The 25,924-nt window shown below is 44.4% G+C and overlaps 1 protein-coding gene across 2 annotated transcripts in view; it reads right to left on the reverse strand.

Moving 5' to 3' along the window:
- Positions 1 to 25,924, reverse strand: part of EML6 (EMAP like 6) — an 854,573-nt gene that overhangs the window by 622,809 nt on the left and 205,840 nt on the right. For both annotated transcript variants that reach the window (XM_069234186.1, XM_069234187.1), the window contains exons 3-4: positions 25,010 to 25,108; positions 7,051 to 7,119 (exon numbers count right to left, since the gene is read on the reverse strand). In XM_069234186.1, the coding sequence (XP_069090287.1) occupies positions 7,051 to 7,119; positions 25,010 to 25,108 (168 nt within the window). The remainder of the gene's footprint in view (positions 1 to 7,050; positions 7,120 to 25,009; positions 25,109 to 25,924) is intronic.

The following is a 25,924-nucleotide window of genomic DNA, read 5'->3' on the forward strand; positions in this document are numbered from 1 at the left end:
CATCCATGAGAAAGAGACAAAATATCGAGGAACAGAGCGTGATGGAAAACATGGAGATACGTAGAGGAAAGTCTGGTTGTTTCACTGTAGTTTCATTTTGTATTCTTTATCTGACTCGTGTTCTTTCTCCTATCACTAGAACTCGTCTTGTACCTACAGGGGACGTTAGTGTCTCTGCCATGCCTAAGAAGACTAAAGATATGTCACTGGGGAACACTCTCTGATGCCACGTTAACATTTCTTTGTCAACTAGAGAGTAACAATGGGGGCTGAAGGAACTCAAATTAGAAATACACAGAACATTATTTCACTGCAATTTAACAGACAAAGGGCCTGAATACAACTTTGGAGGAGGTGTTAATCCGTCCCAAATGTGACGGATATACCACTAGCCATATTACGAGTTCCATAGGATATAATGGACTCGTAATACGGCTGGTGGTATATCCGTCACTTTTGGGACAGATTAATACCTCCTCCAAAGTTGTAATCAGGCCCAAAGTGTCTAAGGATACTTTCAGTGGATGCACGAGTTAGCATTTGATGTTGTACTGTTTTTTTCTGTCTCAGAGCTCCCTGACATTAATCAGAACCAGTGACTTACATGACGGTTCTTGAGTCATAGTGGAGCAACATGACTCACTGATAACAATAATAATCCATCTACAATCACCTTTCATGCTTAGCTTCACTTGAACACAGGCTGACAAATAATTATGTTCAAATCATAGATAAGGTGCAAGTATAAAAATTTAGGGCGACCAGTAGATGTATGATTCCAGTCAATATATGTAGAAAATACAAATAAGCGAAGGAATTCTAAAAATATTCTAGACTAACAAAAGGTGGTGCAGCTATTAAGTGGCTATAAATGACTATTTTCCCAATGGATGTTATTTCACTAAAATGCCAGTGGCAGGAGAAGTGGCACACGTACTCGTTTACTCCCCGTGGTACCTCAGGGTTGACTCCTCCCACCATTGCCCTTTAACAGCCTTTTCCTAACTGTTGAAGAGATTGAGGTGAAGAGTCATGAGTAATAACTACACCACATAAACATGGCTGCTAGAGTCCTACTTACTCTCTGTTCATGTCCTTCCATTAAGGAACCCGACACCAGGGGTAGCAAGAACAGGGGCGGCTCCTCCGCTATGGCGGAGGAGCAGCAGCAGCTGCAAAACGTTTAGAGTAAAAACATAATAATAGACTATGTTTATTATGTTTTTACTATAAAAGGGGTGGGGCCATGAACGTGACAGGGACAGAGGGGGAGTGCACGGCACTCCCCCTCAGTGCGCATGCATGTCTGGCCGGCCAAACATACATGAACACCAGGCTCTCTGGGTTGGAGAGAGCAGATAGAGGCTCCCACTCTGCCTCGGAGTGCCCTGGCTGAGTGCTCTGTCCAATCCTAACACTGCTTCATGCTGCCAGCAGCATGAAAGCAGTGTTAGGATTGGACTCAGGGCAGCTTTGCCCGCAGCTGCAGCAGAGGATCGGTGCGGTGGTGGCACGACGAAACAGGTATGTTTTTTAAAAATTATTATATTTTAGTTTTTGTCACTCCCCCCACCCTCCCATGCGCCGCGCCGCCACACCCCTTTCCCCTTCTACAAGCTACGACTGAGCAGGAACCTTGCCAAAGGCAGCGAGAAGCCAACTAGAAGTTTAAGTTTCTACCCCTGTTTGCACCTACTCAGCATCCATTCACCAGCATCGTGCACACTTTGACTTCAAAGTTATTATGTAATGGTGAGCTGCGCATCACCCTGTTAAGCATCAGCTGCATTTGTCTTGCTTCAACATGTAATTATGTATTTGTCTAAATCACATAATAATTATATTTGCAACATAAAGAAATGTGTTTTACGTATACGTTTATATTACAACTATCATGCATGCCGTATTCAGTTGATTATTCGTTGATAACTAAACCTGTATGTGTTTATAGACACACTAATTTATGGTTTTTAATAAAATTTAATGATAAACTTTTGCCTCAATTAAAAGGAAAAGTCTTACACAACGCATTGCAAAGAAAGTGGAAGTTTCCTATGCAAGCAGAATAACGCTTGCTGGAACAAAGCATGCCTTTTTCTCTGCCTTAACCACGCATGTGCCAAACTATGCATATGCGTGGTTAAGGCAGAGAGCTTGGGAGAGGACGGGGTGAGTTAAGTAGGGCTGGGGCAAGGTTGGGGGTAGTTGTTAGCGGTGAGGGTGGATTTAGGGCTTAGGGTGGGTGGGGGTTGGGGTAGTTTATTTGTTGAGGGAGTGGAGATGGTCGGGGGAGTTAATTTTTCAGGGCTTAGGGTGGGTGGGAGGGAGGGTTGGGTTGGTTTACTTATTAGGGGTGGGGGAAGCTTTTAGGGTTCAGTGCGGGTTGGGGGTGCCGGGATAGTTTAGTTTTTAGGGGCAGGGGTGGGGGGGGGGGTCGGGATAGTTTTTTTTTTTTTTTAGGGTTTAGGGTGGAGGTGTCAGGATAGTTTAGTTATTAGGGGTGGGGACAGGTTTTAGGGCTCAGGGCAGGTGGGGTGTGTCTAGGTAGTTTACTTATTAGGGGCGGGGTAGTTTTGGGCCGCAGGGCGGGTGGGGGGGTTGAGTGACAGAGCCACGCATGCCGTTTCCACATATGCCTTTACTAAGCATGCTTTTACAACAAAATTCTATCCAGATTATCTCGTTGCCTTTTAAATGGCTTTAGTAAGCATGCTTTTACAACGAAATTCTACCCAGAGTATCTTGTTGCCTTTTAAATGCAACAAGCAGAGATGAGCAACACAATTTTTATGATTTTTTTAAGACAATCAGTGTTGACTCTCAGGAGGAAATATCATTGGATCTAAAGGACATGAGAGCTGGTCAGTGGAATTCCAGGGACTAGCATCCCTAGAAGTACCCTTGGTCTAAAGAAAAGGGTGTAAAGCTGGACTGAAGGCAGGGGACCTATCACAGAGGCGCTCTAAGCAAATCTGAGGCCTAAGTGCAGATTTATACAGCATGACTATGGCCAAAGGTGACAAGGGAAATCCCTGCATGTGAGCTTTTCATCCCTCAGCCTCAGAAACACAGATAATGATCCAGGGGAGACAGTCTCTCATGAGGGCCAATTAGCACTGCCCGTGGGTAAGCCATCTTCACAGCTAACATCTGAGATGAAATTCCCTTCCCACAATATTAAATCTAAGGTATCTAAAAAGATTCGAAATTGGAGTTTCTGACTGCTAGAAAGGAGACAACTAAAAAGTAAGTATAATATATGACCACTATATAAGGCGTGTGGTTTTTAAAGTTGCCGAGATTGGCAAGAAACAGAAACTATGTGGTGAATTCCAGAACTGCACTGTTGCGTCAGTGATAAAGCTCAAAACAAAAATTGAGAGATTAGAAGAGCTAGACAGGACCTGTGAAATGGGCTTTGTAGTCTTCCAATAAGGGTAATGCGTTACTAGGATTTTTAAGCATTTGCGACATTGTAGTTTTTCTAAGTGAGACCATCTCACCAAAAACAATTAAGAATGTGACAAAATTACGGACAAGATGTCAGAGGGAGCTGAAGGGTGAAGGGACTTTCTTTGTGCATTTGGGGAGTGCAGTCAAAATGGTTGTGGTTGTCAAAGCTAATATGAAAATGTTCAACAGGAAAATATGTTTTATCATGGGTGAGACAGAGAACTCATCCCTACCAAGGTAAAAGAAAGCAAGAAGTGAGTCAAGTAAAGTAACCAGTTAGGACACCTTCCTCCTGAAACTGGCAAAAAATGATGACATGATACTTTAAATGCAAAATGCTGAAAAAAATCAAACATCCACTCCAAGAGACAGATCTGGGTTTAATCTGTTGTTTTTTCGTTCAGTCTTGACCCTGCTCCCCATGGGAACAGCCCACCCCGAAATGCCAGGCCAGGTCCTGTCTGAATCGAAAACAAGCATCCTGGGACCACTTTTGGGATATCACCACTCATCAGCTAGGCTAACTTGAATCCAGTGGCACAGTGAGCATGGATCCCATGTCTGGGCACACCCTTCCCACTTAGTGCAACAAAAGCAAAAAGAACATATAATGGACGGAATGCTGAATAAACCAAACATTCACCCCCCCATCACAGATCTGGGTTTAATCCATTGTTTTTTTGCTCACCATGCTACCCGAGTTTGGACCCAGTCATATGCAAATCAGTCTGGACTCTGTTCCACATGGGAACAGTCCAGTCTGAACTGCCAGGTCAGGTCCTCCCTACACCACAAACTAGCACCCTGGGACCGGTTTCTGGGTATCACCCCTCATCAGCCAGGCTAACTTGAATCCAGTGGCGCAGTGAGAACTGGCCCTGCGACATCACAAATACTCTTGGCAAAATTGAACATTTTACTGGAGGAAGGCTGTCTTCTGTATCTGTTTGCTTTGCAGTGATGAGGTCTTCAACTGCCTTCTGAGTACTGGTTCATTGCAAGCTTTGTGGTGGTTAGGGAGCTACTCTATAGTATAGAGGAGTTTCTTGAAGAACAGGAAATGTGTATGTGACCCTCAACTTGGAGTGAAATTCATTTGGTTGATGACCCAACACAAGCAGCAACTACTGAGTTAAATATTTACTTTTGTGAAGGTTGGGTATGTTGGTATTAAAAGAGGTTATACTCCCTCTTCTATTTCAGGTTAATACAAAGATTCAACATAAAGTGTGTTTGCTGCAACCCGAGTTAGAATACAGTAAACCCTCTAAATAGATTGTAAGCCACTGTTAGAAATGGGGTCTTTGGTTGGCAGTCAGGTTACCCCCTGTCAAACCAAGGACCCTCACTTTAGTCAGGGTAAAGGAGAATCACCCTCAGCTAACCCCCGCTCATCCCCTTGGTAGCTTGGCACAAGCAGCAGGCTTAACTTCAGAGTGCTAGGTGTTAAGTATTTGTACCAACACACACAGTAACTTAATGAAAACACTACAAAATGACACCACACAGGTTTAGAAAAATATGAAATATCTATCTAAACAAAACAAGACCAAAACAACAAAAATCCACAATAAACAAGTCAAGTTATCACTAAGAATGCAAAAAGGGTCTTCATGTAATTTTAAACACACACTAACGCTGTTAGCGTGAAAATGTACCTTGGGTGCGTCAAAAATAACCCCGCATGGGCGAGTGTGCGTCAAAAAGGGCTTGCCATGCGTCGATTTCCCTCACGAGCGAGACCTTGCATCGTTCCACTTTTAGTCGGGTCGGCGTTTCTTCTCTCCGCAGGAGAGCGACGTCGATCCGGTCAGCACTCTCGTGTCCAGGCAGGCCTTTCGTTGTTTTTAAACACCCAGCGGTGTTTGCATCAGAAATTCAGCCGCGCAATGGTTCGAAAACCACGAGGCACGGGTTGCGATCTCACCAGCTTCCATCAGCGATGCTGCGCGTCGTTTCCCTGGCTCCGGGTGCTGATCTTCCGGTCGCGTTGCTGGCGAGTGTCGATTTTCAGCTACAAAGCCGGCGGCGCGTTGATTTTTCAGCCGCAGATCGGAGTTGCGTCGATCTTTTCCCTGCACGGCGGTCTGAGTGGATTTCTCACTCTTGGGCTGCCAGCTTCTCCTTTCAGGTTCCCAGGAACTGGATGGGCACCACTTAGCAGAGTAGGAGTCTGCCAGCACCTGGAGTCTCTGGAGAGAGAGAAGTCTTTGCTGTCCCTGAGACTTCAAACAACAGGAGGCAAGCTCTAAATCAAGCCCTTGGCGATCTTTACAAAAAGGAAGGCAACACCACGTCCAGTCTTTGTCCTCTAGCACAGGCAGAAGCAGCAACTGCAGGACAGATCCACAAAGCACAGTTACTGGCAGGGCAGCTCTTCTTCCTCAGCTCTTTTCCAGGCAGAGGTTCCTCTTGGTTTCCAGAAGTGTTCTAAAGTCTGTGGTTTTGGGTGCCCTTATACCCATTTTCTCCTTTGAAGTAGGCCTACTTTAAAGCAAAGTCTCTTTTGATTGTGAAATCCTGCCTTGCCCAGGCCAGGCCCCAGACACTCACCAGGGGGCTGGAGACTGCATTGTGTGAGGGCAGGCACAGCCCTTTCCGGTGTGAGTGACCACTCCTCCCCTCCCTTCTAGCACAGATGGCTCATCAGGAAATGCAGACTCCATCCCAGCTCCCTTTGTGTCACTGTCTAGTGAGAGGTGCAACCAGCCCAAATGTCAAACTGACCCAGACAGGGAATCCACAAACAGGCAGTCACAGAAATGGTATAAGCAAGAAAATGCTTACTTTCTAAAAGTGGCACTTTCAAACACACAATCTTAAAATGGACTTTACTAAAAGATGTATTTTTAAATTGTGAGCTCAGAGACCCCAAACTCCATGTCTATCCACTTCCAAAGGGAATCTACACTTTAATCAGATTTAAAGGTAGCCCCCATGTTAACCTATGAGAGGGACAGGCCTTGCAACAGTGAAAAACGAATTTAGCAATATTTCACTGTCAGGACACATTAAACACATTCCTATATGCCCTTAACCATACACTGCACCCTGCCCTTGGGGCTACCTAGGTCCTATCTTAGTGGTGTCTTACATGTAAGAAAACGGAAGGTGTAGGCCTGACAAGTGGGTACACTTGCCAAGTCGAATTTACAGTTAAAACTGCACACACAGACACTGCAGTGGCCGGACTGAGACATGATTTAAGAGCTACATAGGTGGGTGGCACAACCAGTGCTGCAGGCCGACTAGCAGCATTTGATTTTGCAGGCCCTGGGCACCTCTAGTGCACTTTACTAGGGACTTACTAGTAAATCAAATATGCCAATTACATACACATTTTGTAAAGGAGCACTTGCACTTTAGCACTGGTTAGAAGTGGTAAAGTGCCCAGAGTAACAAAAACAGCAAAAACAGAGTCAAGCACACATCAACAACTCGGGAAACAGAGGCAAAAAGTTAAGGGAGACCACGCCAAGGATGAAAAGTCTAACAGCCACAATATACTTTAATAGTAAAAAATAAAACTTCTGCACATTTTTTCGAAGATTTTATGAACTTCATGTTTATTACACTGATAAAAGACAACAAGCTTACCTTAATGTGTTTGACACCGCAGCTAACCAGTCTGTTAGGCTGATACGGATCCCAAGCAATGTCAAAGATCTGTCAGAAAGCACATTAACACAGGATTTGTTTTTTACATAGATTAATCATACATCTCTTAACCCAATTTAGCAACTTATGTTAATGTAGTTGGAGACTTTAGGCAGCTCCCAAAGTAAACTATTTAAAAAAATACAAGTCTTCACAATAATTTAAGCACTACTAAATGAACAAGGAATAACAGACACAGGTCACTATTACTGTTTAGCAGAAAACAATGTTGTTTCTAAAGACTAAATAAAAACATAATGTTAAAAAACTCCAGATTCGTCTGAAGAGGAAGAAAGACGAGGTAATAATTACCAAGTTACATACCAGACATAGTGGCGAAAAAGCAAAGCCCCGGTGGTACAGGAAGGCCCCCATTAAGCCTAAAGCCTATGAGTATCTGTGAAACATGGGAGTCTAATGGGCCCCTCATCACATTCTGCTGACAAGATCCAACATTTTTCATTATGCCACTGACCAGTCATCGTCATTAGTCCACGTTCTAGGCTTCACCGTAACCATTTTTCTGCCACCCACCCTTTTATGGGCCACCTGTGCCCTTTAAGACTTAGTGCCAACTCAGGATCCGTGAGGCTGGCAGGGGGGATTTCTGGGTAATGGTAGCAGACCTTTTGAAAAAGATGGTTGGAGGCCAGAGAAACATTCAGATCAACTTTGGAGATATTATTTTCTCTGTGGAGAAAGAAGGTTGTCTGCGTGCAAAACCAACAAACACTGGGAAAGCCAAAAGGTCTGGCCTATACAAGAGCTATTGGCTTTAGCAATATGTTCTGCCATCTTGTACACCAGTATGGCTGCTGTTCAGCTTGGATAAACATAGTGGCGTGGACTGTCAGAGTGGAGTGGGTGAGTAGAGCGTTGTAGTGTGGAATTGTTGGAGTGTCAGAGTGGAGTAGGGGAAGTAGAGTGTTGTAGCATAGAACAGATGGGAGTAGAGTTCAGTAGTTCAGTGGCAGAGAGTGTCAGAGTGGAGTGGGGTAGAGTGGGTTGGAGTGGACTGTGATAGAGGGGTGGGTGGTGCAGCTATTAAGTGGTTATCCACCACAGCCCTATCACTTCAGTCCAAACCACTTCCCCAATCCATTCTAATCCACCCACACCAGTGCACCCCATTGTACCCCAATCCACCCCACTCTACTCCAGTCCAACCCACCCCTCTATCACAGTCCACTCCAACCCACTCTACCCAACTCCACTCTGACACTCTCTGCCACTGAACTACTGAACTCTACTCCCATCTATTCTATGCTACAACACTCTACTTCCCCTACTCCACTTTGACACTCCAACAATTCCACACTACAACGCTCTACTCACCCACTCCACTCTGACAGTCCACGCCACTATGTTGAAGTGGATTAAATTGGGATGACTGGTTTGGATTGGTGTGGAATGAGGTGGGTGGATTGGGGTGGATTGTAGTATGGCGAATTGGTGTGTACTGCACGATTATGTGTTAAAGCATCATTTCAGAAATTACACATAATAAAGAAACAATGTTGCTTTGCAATATTTCAAACAAGATAATTGTTGTATTTTGAGAACACCGCCCACTAATAAAAACAAAAGAAATGTGCAAAATGAGAAAAGACAACTTGGCAAAATAAAAGAAAGTTAGCCATAAAAAGTAAACCCTTGCAATTTTGTTTGTCCTGCTGGGCACCTTTCTGTTTGCAGGACAATAAAAGCCAAAAAGAACAAAATAGAGCCTACATCACATTGGGAGCAGTGGACGGGCACTGATTAAGTTGAATCAATCAGTGCTTAATCCCTGCTCAACACAGAGGAATGGAAATGATGCCTGACCTGCAGTGACGAATTCTGAGCCAATAAAGAAGAGTGCCACACAAGCCAACAAATGGTAAGTGATTACAGGCGGACTCCAGGCTCTTTACTGTACACAACAGATTCTCGCTAGCAAGACGCATGCGCTAGCGCATGCACTCACAGGCTCAACCCTAAAAACTACTGCAACCGTACGGGGACCCTAATAAATAACCCCGCTGTATTGAATTTCCTTTGATGCTGCAGCTATTAAAGAAGCTGCCCATGCTTTCCAGGTATGGGCAGCAGCAATGTGGCGGCATAGGGCCTCACTTCATCCAACGCTAAGCAACAACGGCAGACTGTAGTAGAAAAAGGAAATTAATATCCATATTATACATTTTCCTGACAAACTAAAAGAAAAGAAAACACACTGTTGAGCAAGTCCCACTGCCCAGTAGTACAAACGCAAACTGGCTTTCTCATAAAGGATCTGTGGCTCACCTTGGTAAGGTGGTTTGAACACCAAGGTCATAGTCTTATACTCTCCCTCACCAAGGACCCCGCCAGCGCCAAGACCAACCTACAAGAGGGTATGAAGGACGTCGCAGATTGGATGAGGCTTAGCCGCCTAAAGCTGAACTCTGAAAAAACGGAAGTCCTCATCCTCGGCAACACCCCGTCCGCCTGGGACGACTCCTGGTGGCCCATGGACCTCGGCACCGCACCGACCCCCACAGACCACGCCCGCAACCTCGGCTTCATCTTGGACCCTCTTCTCACCATGACCAAGCAAGTCAACGCCGTGTCCTCCGCCTGCTTCCTCACCCTCCGCATGCTCCGCAAGATCTTCCGCTGGATCCCCGCCGACACCAGAAAAACCGTGACCCACGCCCTGGTCACGAGCCGCCTGGACTACGGCAACACCCTCTACGCCGGGACCACAGCCAAACTCCAAAATCGCCTGCAACGCATTCAAAACGCCTCGGCCCGCCTCATCCTCGACGTACCCCGCAGCAGCCACATCTCCGCACACCTGAGACACCTGCATTGGCTCCCAGTCAGCAAAAGGATCACCTTCCGACTTCTCACCCACGCACACAAACCCCTCCACGACAAGGGACCGGAATACCTCAACAGACGCCTCAGCTTCTACGTCCCCACCCGCCTCCTCCGCTCCTCTGGCCTAGCACTCGCTGCTGTCCCTCGCATCCGCCGCTCCACGGCGGGTGGGAGATCTTTCTCCTTCCTGGCGGCCAAGACCTGGAACTCCCTCCCCACCAGCCTCAGGACCACCCAGGACCACTCCGCTTTCCGGAGACTCCTAAAGACCTGGCTGTTCGAGCAGCGATAACCCCCCCTTTTCCCCTAGCGCCTTGAGACCCGCACGGGTGAGTAGCGCGCTTTATAAATGTTAATGATTTGATTTGATTTGATAGTCAGTAGGTGCAGGAGGAAGCTGAAACAAGGTGTTTGCTCAAATCAGTTACAAAAGGTTTCAAGGTAGTTCTTTCAGAACAGAGAGTTTTTAGTACTCTTCTAAGATCCAAAGTAGTTATGAAGTTCAGTGGTCTTGACAGGGGCATGTTAACACTGCAAACCTACACCAATGGGGTCACACCGCTATCCAATGACAGGATGAACTGAAAAAAAAAATCTTTTAATTGTCTCAAAACATTTATTTAGAAATAGCTATTAAATATGTTTAGTTGAAATTTTACTTTCAAGAATGGATGTGTGCTAGCTGTCAGGTCCACAGAAATAGCACTCAAGTGCCATAACTATATTTTATCTTTTTAGAGGAGGGGAGTGGCTTTGGGCTGCTGGCCGTGTCACAAAGACATCTAGGAATTTTTTTTCATGGATCATACAATTTACTTAGTTTTCTCCTCAATACTAACTGATTTGTCACTAGGGTTTCTACTTTCTGTGGTAGTTTAGTTATAATCTATAAACTACTTTCACTGTCAGTTGCCTGGTCTAGCTAAACGTGCTAGAGAACCTGCACTTTGATATTATGACACGGCTTGAATAGACACAATACAAAGTATCATAATATCAAAAGCAGATAGATTAATGTAGCCTCCATTCTCAATGCAACATTAAAAAATAACCTACTGCTTAAGATTAAAAGGTAGGAAAAATTACATGCAAACACAAAAAAGACTTATCTATTCAAAATGGACACCCTTTCCAGAACAATTATTAAAATACATGTCAAAAATACTCAATTAGCAAACAACCTCAAAAAATATACAATCACATAGTGAGAGAAGACAACCACAAAAAATAGATTTGATGTACTCGGGGAAAAAATGTCTAAGGTGGTTTAAATTAGCCATTAAGCACTCCTATGCTGTTTCTACTTGTTGAGTATGGACAGAGCGAACATGATTACTTTTGGACACTGGACCACAGAGTCCCTGTTGAACTCAAAGGTCCCAACGAATAACATAATCAGAATGTGAATAGTTGTATCATCCATGACTGACTATCTTTAATTAAAAGAAGATAACCAGCTGATGTGAAACCGATTTTAGCAGTCAGCAAGACTATGCTGGTCATGCAAGAGGCAGAACACCAGTGATATGGAAGACTGTGCACAGCTTTAGGTCTACATGGAGTACACGGTTTAATTAAAGCTAGATAATCCTTAAACGCTGCAGAGAAACAATACTCTTGAGGACTGTGCTCTAGAGCAATGCAATATGCCATTTGTTTCCTGTTCGAACAGCTGTAAAACCTGATTGCTTAGTAAATATAGTCGGAAAGTAGTACTGCAAAAAGACTTGCTTAGCTTCATTAAAATGAATAATCCTGACAATTAAACGTTTTCAAACACCAGCTTTTCTCACCACACTTCTCACACACACCTCCACTAGAGAGGATTCCTGTATGCCTTCCTGATTGGTGCAGTTTGAGGCTAGCATTACAACATGGTTGAGGTAACTCCTAGTCTAGCCCGAGGTGTCAAAAGTCTTAGCTGGCTTCCCAGCTATACTTCTTTTGAAGCCTCCTTACAGTAAGGATGACTCTGTTCTCTGTCACTAAAATGGAATCTTAAATCGGCCACTAACCCATCACGTATTGGCCGAGAGATCAGACAAATCAACCTGCAGGAAGTGTCGACCCGCAGCTGAAAATTAAGCTGCATTTGATGCTTGTCGTGCAAATCAGACCCCAACTCCCGATCCCTGGTGGTACTCAGGGTGACTAAAGCATCCACTCCCACTTCCTCGTACCATTCGCCAAGCAATGATGCTATGAGGATGCGGAGATGGGGAGTAACAGGGATTGCCACATCTAATAACAAAAAACATGCCCTGCTCCAGAATTGACCTTAAAGAGTCTCGCAGCTGTGTGCCTGAATCTTGCGAGTCACAACAACTTCACGATGATTTAGTAGCATTGAAAGTAGATGGGCATGCATAAATACATGTGAAATATTTATGAAGAAATTAAAACAAAAGGGAAAAAAGCATTACAGTGATATGTGGTGATCACCAGTCCTCAGTGTGAATGCCAAAAAGGTGTCCCTTTTTTTCATTTTGTGTCCAGTTTGTAACAGCATTAGTGCTCACGGAAACAGGAATTCAGCGTTAATATTTATAAGCTTATTTAAATCACTCAAAATGTATCTTTCTGCAGGACACGGTGCCTTGGTATCCTAATTTTCCTTCAACAGACTTGCGCGATCTGCATGCTAGACTCAGGCCACGGTTCAGAAGAAATGTCTATATCTACACCCTGCAGGTTTGCCAGCTAGCATGAATGCAGATTTATGAATGTCGGGAATTCACAAAATATTGAAGGGCTTTAAGAATACACCTAGAAAGGTTTTGTGAACTCCTAATCCTGTCAGTACAAAGTCAGTCCCACATGCATAAGTGTAGGTACTATGCAACTGCAAAAATATTTTTATAGCTGGCAAAGTGAAGCACAATTAAGGGATGTAGAAAACTGAACTTCCCTGCAGATGACACCCCCTCCACTTTTTCCCCCCTGAATTACTATTACTAGATGCCGATTTTCAACTCTGACTGTTAAACAGATCTCAGTGCCAGTGTTCTTGCCTTAAAAAACAGGTATGTCTAATTGTTTACAATTGGCACTGGATTTAAGCACCCCCGTAAGTCCCTGGTAAATGGTACCCTGTACCTAGGAAATGGGTAATAAAGAGGGTCCCTAAGGGCTGCAGCATAAGCTATGCCACCAAAAGGGACCCACAAACAAATAGCCCACAGCCTGGCATCGCAGATTGTGTTATCAGGCTGCAAGCCCTGAGTGAAAACGCAATATGACACACTCATTGTGTGTCATGCCAAAGTCACTGCTTGCATTATATACAAGTCTCCCGTAGAGCAAGCCTTGAGAGCCCTAAGGCAGGGTGCATTATAATACAAGTGAGGACATATCTGCATGAGCAGATATGCCACTGTGATGTCTAGTTCTATCCCTAGACATTGGAAGTGACCGAGCAGCCATCTTAAAGAACGTACTGGACACTGGTCCGTACACGTTACTCAGCTACATGATGGCTGCACGGAAAATAGTGGTGTTTGGTATCAAACATCTCATCTTAATAAATCCATACTGATGCAAGTATTGGATTTATTATCACATGCACCCAGAAGGCACCTTGAAACCAACTAGTCTTCTAGTATGCTGGCTGACTGGTTTCGACCAGCCTGCAACCACAGACCAATTTCAAAGTCCCTGCTGCCTTTGATATGTGAACCTCCCCTCAGCATCTCCAGACCTGGAAGAGGCAACCTCCTGCCCTGAGGCCCTTTTGGCACCAGGATATGCTCGAAAATTAGCTATGCAGAAGGCATGTTGCACTGCCAGAATGGACACACCTCTAGGATGGCCAGCCTGAAGTGAACAGGAAATTAGGAATCCCACCATCTTGTGTGTGGTAGAATTAGGAATTCTGGGACAGAGTGATGCCCACTCCCCACAGGAAGTGGTCATCTAGGGGGTGTAGTGACCCCAGGGGTATGTAGCCCATTGGCTACTGACCTTCACTCCCCTAAATTGAGTATTTAGGGGATCCACTGAAGTGAATGGGACACCGACACCGTAACACACCTCTGCACCCTGACAGACCACAGACCCCTTGAGATGACCTGTTGGTGTGGCCTTGGACCTTGCCCCATACTCACCTCAAGTCCAGAAGAACAGTCCTGTAAGTCGTTGTCAAGTGTTTGAATGCAGTATCTGTTTCTTTTCCATAGGATAACATTGGAAAATCCAACTCTGAAAAGCACCTCTGCACCCAGATGCCCAAGTGCCTCCCAAAGTGACCTGCTGGTGCGCCTTGGACCTTGCACCATACTTACCTTAACTCCAGAAGATTGGTCCTGTAACACAGGGCTAGGAAAAGATATGCAATATGTGTTTTTCCCCATGGGAAACATTAGAGCTCCAGAAATTGCACAAAATGTCAATTTTTGAAACGTATAAACATTCATATCTCGAAAAGTACTTACCTGATTCTGATGATCTTGTTATCTAAGCTCATTTAAAAATCTGTTTTAACTTTATCGATTGGTGTCGGATTTTATGGAGAGTGTGTATCGCTTACCGACTCTGTGTGTGCATTAAAAGCTTAACACTGTCCTCTAATAAGTCTAACTGCATGCCCACACTACCACAAAAGAGAGCTTTTAGGGTTATTACTGTTATCCCTATTAGCCAATAAGGGTCACCGAGACTATCTGCATAGTGTCCCCTTACACGGGTACACCACATAGATAGACAGCTTCCTACAAGGGACAATTGTTAGGATATTTGTGATTATTGAGTGCTAATTATGAAACTGATGAGTTTCAAATGAGGTTTCATGTGCTCTTTTAGGTTAGTCTGCAGGAATAAAAGAAAATATCTGTTTACTTATAGATAACCTGCAAAGGACACTTGAAATTTTGTGAACTAAATAAATGTTCTTTTCTTGGGTCAGAAGACACTTACACTGAAAGGTATCCACCTGATATGTTAATGCTGAAAGGCTATAGAACATTTGATTTAAAGCACAAAACGTGTGTTGAAGTAGGAGGGATGTACTTTTAAACTATCACAAAGAATACTTAACTTTCAAATGTCATGGAATGAATATGAACAAACTAGGAACCTGTGGCCTCACAATAATCCAAGTTATAACTCTTTTGATCATAGAAATAAAGGGTGTTACTTGGTCTTAGCAACGTTAAAAGTACCTCATTATGAATCATGAAAATGATAAAAGTGGAAGGGCTGGTGTATTTACGCAAAAGGTACATTTGAAGGACTATAAGTGTTCAATAAGATGACCTTGTGAGTGGTCAGATAGGGATCAAAATATTTATGGCTAGACAAGGGCTCAGGTCGACTTATATCCTCAGACCAGATGAGAGAGTGAGACCATATTACCTGAGACTCTCTAAACAGGCTGCAAAGCTGCAACAATAGGAAAAGGGGAACAACACCTCAAACCCTAACAAAGTGGCACATTCTGCTACACAAATGCACTTTTCCCTTTTTTTCCCCTCCGTGGGGAAACTTTTATTAATGCAAAAAACGTCCTCTCCCCTTCCCTACCACTTTTGAAGGTGTTCCTAGCATATTTCCACCCATGACAGACATTTGATCCTGCCATTTACAGGAGTAAATCTCAGTAAACACTCAGGCTCAATCAGAAAAGGTATGTGCACTAAAACTCATTTGTCTGTAGATGTTTGAAACTTTTGCAGGCCATTCCCCTCCTAAGAACACCCACCTTCCACGCTGTAAGGAAATGCCTCCTTGGCATGGCTACCCCCTGCTTTTTGCCTTTGCTGATGCTAAGTTATGATTTGAAAGTGTGCTGGGACCCTGCTAACCAGGCCCCAGCACCAGTGTTCTTTCCCTAAACTGTACCTTTGTCTCCCATTGGCACAACCCTGGCACTCAGGTAAGTCCCTTGTAACTGGTACCCCTGGTACCAAGGGCCCTGATGCCAGGGAAGGTCTCTAAGGGCTGCAGCATGTCTTATGCCACCCCAGGGACCCCTCACTCAGCACATGCACACTGCTTCACAGCTTGTATGTGCTGGTGGGGAGAAAATGACTAAGTCGACATGGCACTCCCATCAGAGTGCCATGCCAACCTCACACTGCTTGTGGCAAAGGTAAGTAACCCCTCTAGCAGGCCTTACAGCCCTAAGGCAGGGTGCACTATACCCACATGTGAGGGCATATGTGCATGAGCACTATGCCCTTACAGTGTCTAAGCAAAACCTAAGACATTGTAAGTGCAGGGTAGCCATGAGAGTATATGGTCTGGGAGTCTGTCAACCACAAACTCCACAGTACCATAATGGCTACACTGAAAACTGGGAAGTTTGGTATACAAATTCTCAGCACAATAAAAGCACACTGATGCCAGTGCGCAATTTATTGTAAAATACACCCAGAGGGCATCTTAGAGATGCCCCCTGAAAACATACCCGACTTCCAGTGTAGGCTGACCAGTTCCTGCCAGCCTGCCACACACCAGACATGTTGCTGGCCACATGGGGAGAGTGCCTTTGTCACTCTGTGGCCAGGAACAAAGCCTGTACTGGGTGGAGGTGCTTCTCACCTCCCCCTACAGGAACTGTAACACCTGGCGGTGAGCCTCAAAGGCTCACCCCTTTTGTTACATCGCCCCAGGGCATCCCAGCTAGTGGAGATGCCCGCCCCTCCGGCCATTGCCCTCACTTTTGGCGACAAGGCTGGAGGAAATAATGAAAAAAACAAGGAGGAGTCACCCACCAGTCAGGACAGCCCCTAAGGTGTCCTGAGCTGAGGTGACCCCTGCCTTGAGAAATCCTCCATCTTGAGTTTGGAGGATTACCCCAATGGGATTAGGGATGTGCCCCCTCCCCACAGAGAGGAGGCACAAAGAGGGTGTAGCCACCCTCAAGGACAGTAGCCATTGGCTACTACCCTCCCAGACCTAAACACACCCCTATATTCAGTATTTAGGGGCACCCTAGAACCTAGGAAACCAGGCTCTTGCAACCTTAACAAAGAAGAAGGACTGCTGACCTGAAGACCTGCAGAGAAGATGGAGACGACAACTGCCTTGGCCCCAGCCCTACCCCCCCGTCTCCCAACTTCGAAGAAAACTGCAACAGCAATGCATCCAACAGGGACCAGCGACCTCTGAAGCCTCAGAGGAATGCCCTGCACCCAAGGACCAAGAAACTCCTGTGAACAGCGGCTCTGTTCAAAACCAGCTACTTCTTGGCAACAAAGAAGCAACTTCCAAAGACTTCACGTTTCCCGCTGGAAGTGTGAGACTTCCCACTCTGCACCTGACCAAGGCTCGAGCTGTAGTAAACAAACACCTCAGGGAGGACTCCCCGGCGAGTGCGAGCCCGTGAGTAACCAGAGATGACTCTCCTGAGCCCCCACAGCGACACTTGCAGAGAGAATCCAGGAGCTCCCCCTGACTGTGACTGCCTGTAACAAGGGACCCAACGCCTGGGACCAACACTGCACCCGCAGCCCCCAGGACCTGAAGGAACCTAACTCCAGTGCAAGAGCGACTCCCAGGCGACCCTCTGCCTAGCCCAGGTGGCGGCTGCCCCAAGGAGCCCCTCCTGTGCCTGCCTGCATCGTTGAAGTGACCCCCGGGTCTCTCCATTACTTTCTATACAAAACCCGACGCCTGTTTGCACTCTGCACCAGGCCGCCCCTGTGCCACTGAGGGTGTACTTTCTGTGCCTTCTTGTGTCCCCCCCGGTGCCCTACAAAAACCCCCTGGTCTGCCCCCGAGAACGCGGGTACTTACCTGGTGGCAGACTGGAACCGGGGCACCCCAGTTCTCCATAGAAGCCTATGTGTTTTGGGCACCTCTTTGACCTCTGCACCTGACCGGCCCTGAGCTGCTGGTGTGGTAACTTTGGGGTTGCCTTGAACCCCCAACGGTGCGCTGCCCATGCCCCAACTTTGAGACTTGTAAGTGTTTTACTTACCTCCCCCAGGAACTGTTGATTTTTGCAGTGCGTCCACTTTTGAAATAGCTTATTGCCATTTTTACAAAGACTTTACATGATATTGTGTTCATTCAAAGTTCCTAAAGTATCTAAGTGAAGTACCTTACATTTAAAGTGTTTAATGTAAATCTTGAACCTGTGGTTCTTAAAATAAACTAAGAAAATATATTTTTCAATATAAAAACCTATTGGCCTGGAGTAAGTCTTTGAGTGTGTGTTCCTAATTTATTGCCTGTGTGTGTACAACAAATGCTTGACACTACCCTCTGATAAGCCTACTGCTCGACCACACTACCACAAAATAGAGCATTAGAATTATCTATTGTTGCACTATCTTACCTCTAAGGGGAACCCTTGGACTCTGTGCACATTATTTCTTACTTTGAAATAGTATAAACAGAGCTAACTTCCTACACACGCCTTTTGTGAACTCAAAAATCAAGCCTTTTGAACAAGTAAGCTTACACACAAAGGACTTTGTGATTGGGGCCTCCAGCCTCAGATTATTAACCCCTTGACAGCCAAGGACGTAACGGTTACATCTTTGGCTGCGGCGCTGAGGTGCCAAGGACGTAACCGTTACGTCCCGGTACCGGCTCATGAGTCTCGCTTCAGCACCCCCACTGCAAGGATGGAAGGGGAATTGCTTCCCCTTCTAACCCCACTCCCCCTGTCCCCCCCCCTGCTGACCTCATCAGAGGCCTGCTCCTCTGCGCTCTCTTCCTTTCACTGGAGGGGCCGTGAAAGGCATGAAAGGAGAGGAAAGGCCTTTCCTCTGCTTTCATGTCTTTCTCAGCACTTCTGATCCCTGATCACAATGAGATCGGGCAGCAGAAATGCCCACTAGACACAAGGGAATTTTTTTTTGGTTGCAATTGACATGAGGGGAGTGGTCCCTTTGGCAAGGTCCGCTCCCCAGGGGGACACATTATTTTTAGGCCATTTCTGCCCACAACCAGGGGGCAGATCGGCCTAATATAATTAGGCCGATCTGCCCCCAGGGGGAGCAGAAACAACCTAGACACACAGGATTTTTTTTCTCTTTATTTTCATTTTTTATATGTGGGGAGCGAACCCTTAGGCAAGGGTCGCTCCCCGGGGGCAAAATTTATTTTAGGCCATTTCTGCCCCCCCCCTCGTACAAAGATGTGTAAAAAATCAACAAGTGCAAACAGCCTGCTACATGCAAACAGTGGACATCCGAAGGCCTTAAAATGAAGTGTACCATATGGGGACTTCTTGAGAGTGAATCGGAACTGCACTGAAGAAATAGAATTGAAATTTCAGATGGATGATATGTATGAAAGATTTTTATAAAAGAGGATATCTGAGCTCAGTCTTAAATGATGCCTTAAAAAGAGCAATGCAACTTACAATAGATGAGTTAATAATACCTAGAAGGAAAGATCATAACAATGATTCAAGAACAAATGATGTGCGATACATCATGCGTTTCATGATGCGTTTCGATACAGGCAGTCAGATTATGAAAAAATTGTCATCATTGGCATCATTGTCATCATGCGTTTGGATACAGGCAGTCAGATTATGAAAAAATTGTTAAAGGACAATTGGAGACTGTTATTATTGGATGAAACATTGTGTAAGCCCCTACCCAATCATCCGTCTGTCACGTATAGGAGAGCAGCAACATTAAGTGATCACTTGACGAGTAGTTACATGATTCCACAGAAAATAAATGTCCCAAATTGGCTGATGAGTGGCCAACAAGGCTTTAGGAAATGTACGAAATGCAAAGCATGCACTTATGGGAAGAACATGACAGTTTAAAATACTCAATGGCAGAATAATGACAATTATGGAGAAAAAAAAAATGAGAAACCCCTTATGTGATTCATGTATTGGAATGTGCCTGCGGTAAAAAATGTGTGGGTAGTACAGTAAATAAACTAAAACTATGCGTACTGCAGCACATCAGGCAATCAACAATCAGGAGTTTACATACTCAATGGCGAAACAGACACGGGAACAACATCAAGGTGAACAAAAGGTACTCAAATACTATGACATTCAACATATCAAACAGAATGCCAGAGGAGGAGATCGTGAACAGAGACTAAGGAGAATGGAATCGAAATGGATAATTTTGATTGGAAGTGAAATGCTGTGGGGTTTAAACATGGATGCAGAGTTGTATAGACATCTGTTGAAGATAAATACAAAAAACTGAGAATAGATGAGATGAGGAAAACAATATACACAATGGAGTAATAGTATTGGAGAACAAAATGTGTCTTAAGGAAGATAGGAGTAAAATATGAATTAGACATATATATCATTGAGAATGAGAAACTCCTCAGATACTTGTTATACTAAAGAAATACCTTTACTTATGGCTTTTAAACTATGCTGGATATGTGAGGAGAATATGAAGATGAAAACACCATTTCATGTAATAGAGATGACTTATTGACTGGAAATTTGCTAGGGACACTTAGATCTTTCTTCAAATAAGAAATGCTTATTGAACCCTTTCCGATTTTTGTAGCTGTTAGAGAAATTGTACAGAATGAGGAACACATAAATTGAAGAGATTACAGCTTAACTATAGTCACAATCTCGAAGAAACCAATCTGCTCCTGAGATAAGGTACTTTACTGATATCTGCATTTAACAGCAAGTTTGTTGGATAGAAAATACAAACATCATATACTGGCAAGAAAATAATTTGATCTGTGATGGGGAGATGAGATATAGAGATTCATATTTATTTTAATATATCTCAGGCTATGGTATAATGTGAGAATAGGCACTTTACCTTTGGATACAAAATCTTTAAATTAAAATTAAATGTTCTAAGGCCTTTTATAAATATAGGGATATGGATAAATAAACAATAAATAAGGAGAGACTTTTAAAAATATTTAATAATACTTAAGAATATTTATAATTATGAATCTTGGATTATATAAATAACAGTTCCTCATCATACTTGATAACAAGTTTGAAATTATATAACGGCTGAATGATGTGGATATGACAGGTGATGACATCATTAGCGAGGGAATACGATGAATGGCTTTTAATTGGTGCATGGTGGGTGGTCACATGATTTAAATGCACTGACTTTGCACATAACTCTATGGCCAGTCGAAGGCTCAGGCCGAAACGAGTTGCCATATTTGTTTGGAATTAGCACCTAGCACTTTGTACGTTACATTAGGAAATAAAAGAAGATATTTTCCAACTTGGATTGACAGTGCCGACGTCATTTATGCAGCGACAATCTAGAATTTTGGTTCCAGTGTGCTATGGAAGTGACTCTTGATGAAATATTTTTGTTCATGTTTACTTTTGTTTTTTTATATATGGGTCGCTCCTCTGGGAGGCAAATTGTATTTAGGCCATTACTGTCCCCCATGGGGCAGATCGGCCTATTTTTGTTAGGCTAATCTGCCCTGGGGGGCAGAAACCACTAGACACCAGGGATTTTTATTTTTGTGTGTCAATTTCACACAAGGGGAGCGACCCCCTTAGGCAAGGGTCGTTCCCCTGAGGAGGAAATTTAATTTAGGCCATTTCTGCCCCCTTTGGGGGCAGATCGGCCTATTTCTATTAGGCCGATCTGCCTACCGGGGGGGCAGAAGCCACTTAGGCACCAGGGATTGGTGTGTGTGTATGTGTGTGTTTTGTTTGGGGAGGCAGCCCCTTGGGCAAGGGTCGCTCCTCATGGGGGCACATTACTGTTGGCCAGATAGGCCTATTTTTGGAAGGCCCATGTGCCCCCAAGCGGGGCAGAAAGCCCACCAAAGACCAGGGAAGATTTTTTGTTTCAAAATAAGAGGGTGGGGTATGGCCAAACCCCCACCCCAAATAAATGGGGCCAAAATGTTTCTGCCCACCAGTGGGCAAATGGGGCAATTACCCCCAATCCACACCCTGGGGGGCAGAAAGTCTACTAGATGCCAGGGATTTTTTTTTTTAAATAGTGGAGTGGTGGCTACCAACCACTATGGGCGTGGTTATGCCCCCCACTCCAACTGAAGGGGGTAAAGTCTTTCAGCTCTCCCCCACACACTAAAACATCTTATCCCACGGCAAGCAAGAGGACATTTGATTGTTTTGGGTTTGGGGTTTTGGTTTTACATTTGGGCCATGAGAGCTTGGCTAACTCTCAAAATCATCCCACTTGGAATGATGAGGGCTGCACTTAAGGGATTTTGGGACTCTGCCATGTAGAAAAATCCACAAGACCCAGACACATCTGAAAACTAAACATCTGGGTGAGTCCAGAGTGGTGTGCTTCACATGCACCCCGCACCATTTTCCTACCCACAATGCCCTGCAAACCTCCAACTTTGCTGGAAATCACACATTTTCCCCACATTTTTGTGATGGAACCTTTCGGAATCTGCAGAAATCCACTAAATTCCTACCACCCAGCATTGCCTCATCTATATCGATAAAAATTCTGCTGCCCTTGTCAGCCTAAAAATTTTTTTTTTCAAACTGCCCTTTTGGACCCGCTTTGGTTCCCCCTCAATTTCGACATGTTTTTGGCTCTTCCCTGTCACAGACACTTGGGCCCACCTACACAAGTGAGGTATCATTTTTACCGGGAGACTGAGGGGAACGTTGGGTGGGTGGAAATTTGTCCTGGTGCAGTGAGCCCACACAGAAACGTGGGGAAAATGTGGTTTGTTAGCTACATTTGAGGCTTGCTGAGGAGTCTGGGAAAGAAAACATTGGGTGATCCACACAAGTCACACCTCTCTGGACTCCCTCAGGTGTCTAGTTTTCAGAAATGTCTGGGTTTGGTCGTTTCCCTAGATGGCTGCTGAGCCCAGGACCAAAAACGCAGGTGCCCCCCGCAAAAACAGGTAGTTTGTTATGTGATAATTTTGATGTGTCTAGATAGTGTTTTGGGGCATTTCCCACACAGCTAAGGTACCATTTTTATCGGGAGACTTGGGGGAACGCTAGGTGGAAGGAAATTTGTGGCTACTCTCGGATTCCAGAACTTTCTGTCACTGAAATGTGAGGAAAAAGTGTTTTTTTGGCCAGATTTTGAGGTGTGCAAAGGATTCTGGTTGATAGAACCTGGTGAGAGCCCCACAAGTCACCCCATCCTGGATTCCGCTAGGTGTCTAGTTTTCAAAAATGTGCAGGTTTGGTAGGTTTCCCTAGGTGCCGGCTGAGCTCTAGGCCAAAATCTACAGCTAGGCACTTTGCAAAAAACAGCTCTGTTTTCTTTGGGCAAATGTGATGTTTCCATGTTGTGTTTTGGGGAATTTCCTGTTGCGGGCACTAGACCTACCCACACAAGTGAGGTACCATTTTTATCGGGAGACTTGGGGGGAAGTCTGGGTGGAAGGAAATTTGTGGCTCCTCTCAGATTCCAGAACTTTCTGTCACTGAAATGTGAGGAAAAGGTGTTTTTTGCCAAATGTTGAGGTTTGCAAAGGATTCTGGGTAACAGAACCTGGTGAGAGCCCCACAAGTCATCCCATCCTGGATTTCCCTAGTTGTCTAGTTTTGAAAAATGTGCAGGTTTGTAGGTTTCCCTAGGTGCTTGTTGAGCTTGAGGCCAAAATCTACAGCTAGGCACACGGCAAAAAACACATCAGATTTCAATGTAAAAATGTGATGTGTCCTTGTTGCGTTTCCTGTCCCGAGCATTATGCCTACCCATGCAAGTGAGGTACCATTTTTATCGGGAGATTTGGGGGAATACAGAATAGCAAAACAAGCGTTATTGTCCCTTGTCCTTCTCTACATTTTTTCCTTCTAAATGTGAGACAGTGTGTAAAAAAGATATCTATTTGAGAAATGCCCTGTAATTCACATGCTAGTATGGGCACCCCAGAATTCAGAGATGTACAAATAACCACTGCTTCTCAACACCTTATCTTGAGCCCATTTTGGAAATACAAAGGTTTTCTTGATACCTATTTTTCACTCTTTATATTTCAGCAAATTAATTGCTGTATGCCCGGTATGGAATGAAAACCCATTGCAAGGTGCAGCTCATTTATTGGCTCTGGGTACCAAGGGTTCTTGATGAACCTACAAGCCCTATGTATCCCCGCAACCAGAAGAGTCCAGCAGACGTAATGGTATATTGCTTTAAAAAATCTTACATTGCAGGAAAAAGTCACAGAGTAAAACGTGGAGAAAAACTGCAGGGTTTTTTCACCTCTACTTCAATATGTTTTAATTTCAGCTATTATTTTCTGTAGGAAACCCTTGTAGGATCTGCACAAATTCACCCTTGTTGAATTCAGAAGTTTGTCTACTTTTCAGAAATGTTTAGCTTTCTGGGATCCAGCATTGGTTTCACACCCATTTCTGTCACTAACTGGAAGGAGACTGAAAAAATATGTAAACATTGTGTTAAAAAATTGAGTTTTCTGATTCAAGTCTGCCTGTTCCTGAAAGCTGGGATGCTGGTAATTTTAGCACTGAAAACCCTTTGTTGATGCCATTTTCAGAGTTAAAAACACAAGCCTCCTTCTGCAGCCCTTTTCTTCTCATTTTTTAAACAAACGAAATGTTAGTTGTATTTTGGCAAATTTCTTGGTCTCCTTCAGGGGAACAGACAAACTCTGATTACCTCTAGAAACCCTAGTATGTTGGGAAAAAAGGACGGAAATTTGGCATGGGTAGCTTATGTGGAGAAAAAGCTATGAGTGCCCAAGCGCGAAGTGCCCCAAACAGCCAAAAAAAGTTTAGTTTAGTTTAGTTTAAGAATTTATAAAGCGCGTAGTGACCCGAAGGCATCCCAGCGCTAACCTAACCTGACCGGTGCTGTCACTAGGAGAGTTGAGAGCGCTACCTACAGAAAAGAATGGTCTTGAGTTTTTTCCTAAAAAGTAGTTCTGAATGTTCCTGACGTAGATCGGAAGGAAGATCATTCCAAAGACGGGCGGCCTTGGTAAGGAAGGAGTTGGCCCCCCAAGCTCTCTTGGACCTCAAGATGGTCACAAGACGAGAGGAGGAGGACCTCAGACTTGGCACCTGAGGGGGAAAAGGCATGGCAGCGAAGGGGTTAACAAGCTAATATACGATACCTAGACCAAAATAAAGGCTTACCCCCTCTACATTCATAAAGTGATGGAATATTTTGACAAATGAGAAAAATGTTCCAACAATTACCCGGTCTGAGTGACCAGTTGCTGTCGCCAGTACTTTTCCTTTCTTCCAGTCCCATATGCAGACAGTATTTTTGGCATCCAGTCCAACCGAGGCCAGGCGCTAAAGAAAAAAAAGACTTAAGTTAGTTCTTATGTGGCAAGTTTATTTACGTATTTTAAGGTAAGCATGGACACCCGTAAAGAAATGCAAATATGGCCATCATTTTTATGTTGTGTTTAATGTAATTAACACCTTTGGGGCACATTCGTTAAACATTTCCAGAGGAATCATACAAGCGTACAAACTGGGTCCATTTTAGTAAAGACAAACTGAATGATTTCATATAGATCCGCAGGGGATATGGCTGAGCGTATGGTCATACCTAGCGACATATTAAGAGGTGTTCCTCGGATTTGCATTCATACAAGAAACGGATAAACAATAACGACTTAAGAGGCAACCCGTGCCCCGTTCAGAAGTTGTGTAACTAAAACCGAAGTCCCATCACAGTGGACGCTGTCTGTCACTCTCAAGTTGTAAGCATGTCGGCATGTGATGTGTTACAAGACAAATATAACACGCCGGTGCCTATTACTGATGAGGGCGTCGGGGTCTAAGCAGTTGCTTCTCTCTGTCTTATTGCACTCGGTGACGTGCATTCTCTTCTAGGCTCCACTGCGAAAAGAAAACTGAACTCGCAATGGTGGTGCCTGTTGTAAATGTTAAAATAAACACGTCAAGGACTGCAAAGGGCCTTGCTAACTGAGGGAAACCTTTCACGGTCCCCAGCAATGGAGAAAGAAATGCCAAGGCTTTACAGATTACATTTGCTGGAGCCAATTCACACAGACTATTCTTAGAGCAATTCCTTAATGCAGAGTCTAGTGTGTCTCGGCAGAAATCGACGTTTTACTGGAATGTTTAGCCTACAACAAA

Source organism: Pleurodeles waltl, chromosome 5 (assembly GCF_031143425.1).
Source record: "Pleurodeles waltl isolate 20211129_DDA chromosome 5, aPleWal1.hap1.20221129, whole genome shotgun sequence".
Classification (NCBI taxonomy): domain Eukaryota; kingdom Metazoa; phylum Chordata; class Amphibia; order Caudata; family Salamandridae; genus Pleurodeles; species Pleurodeles waltl.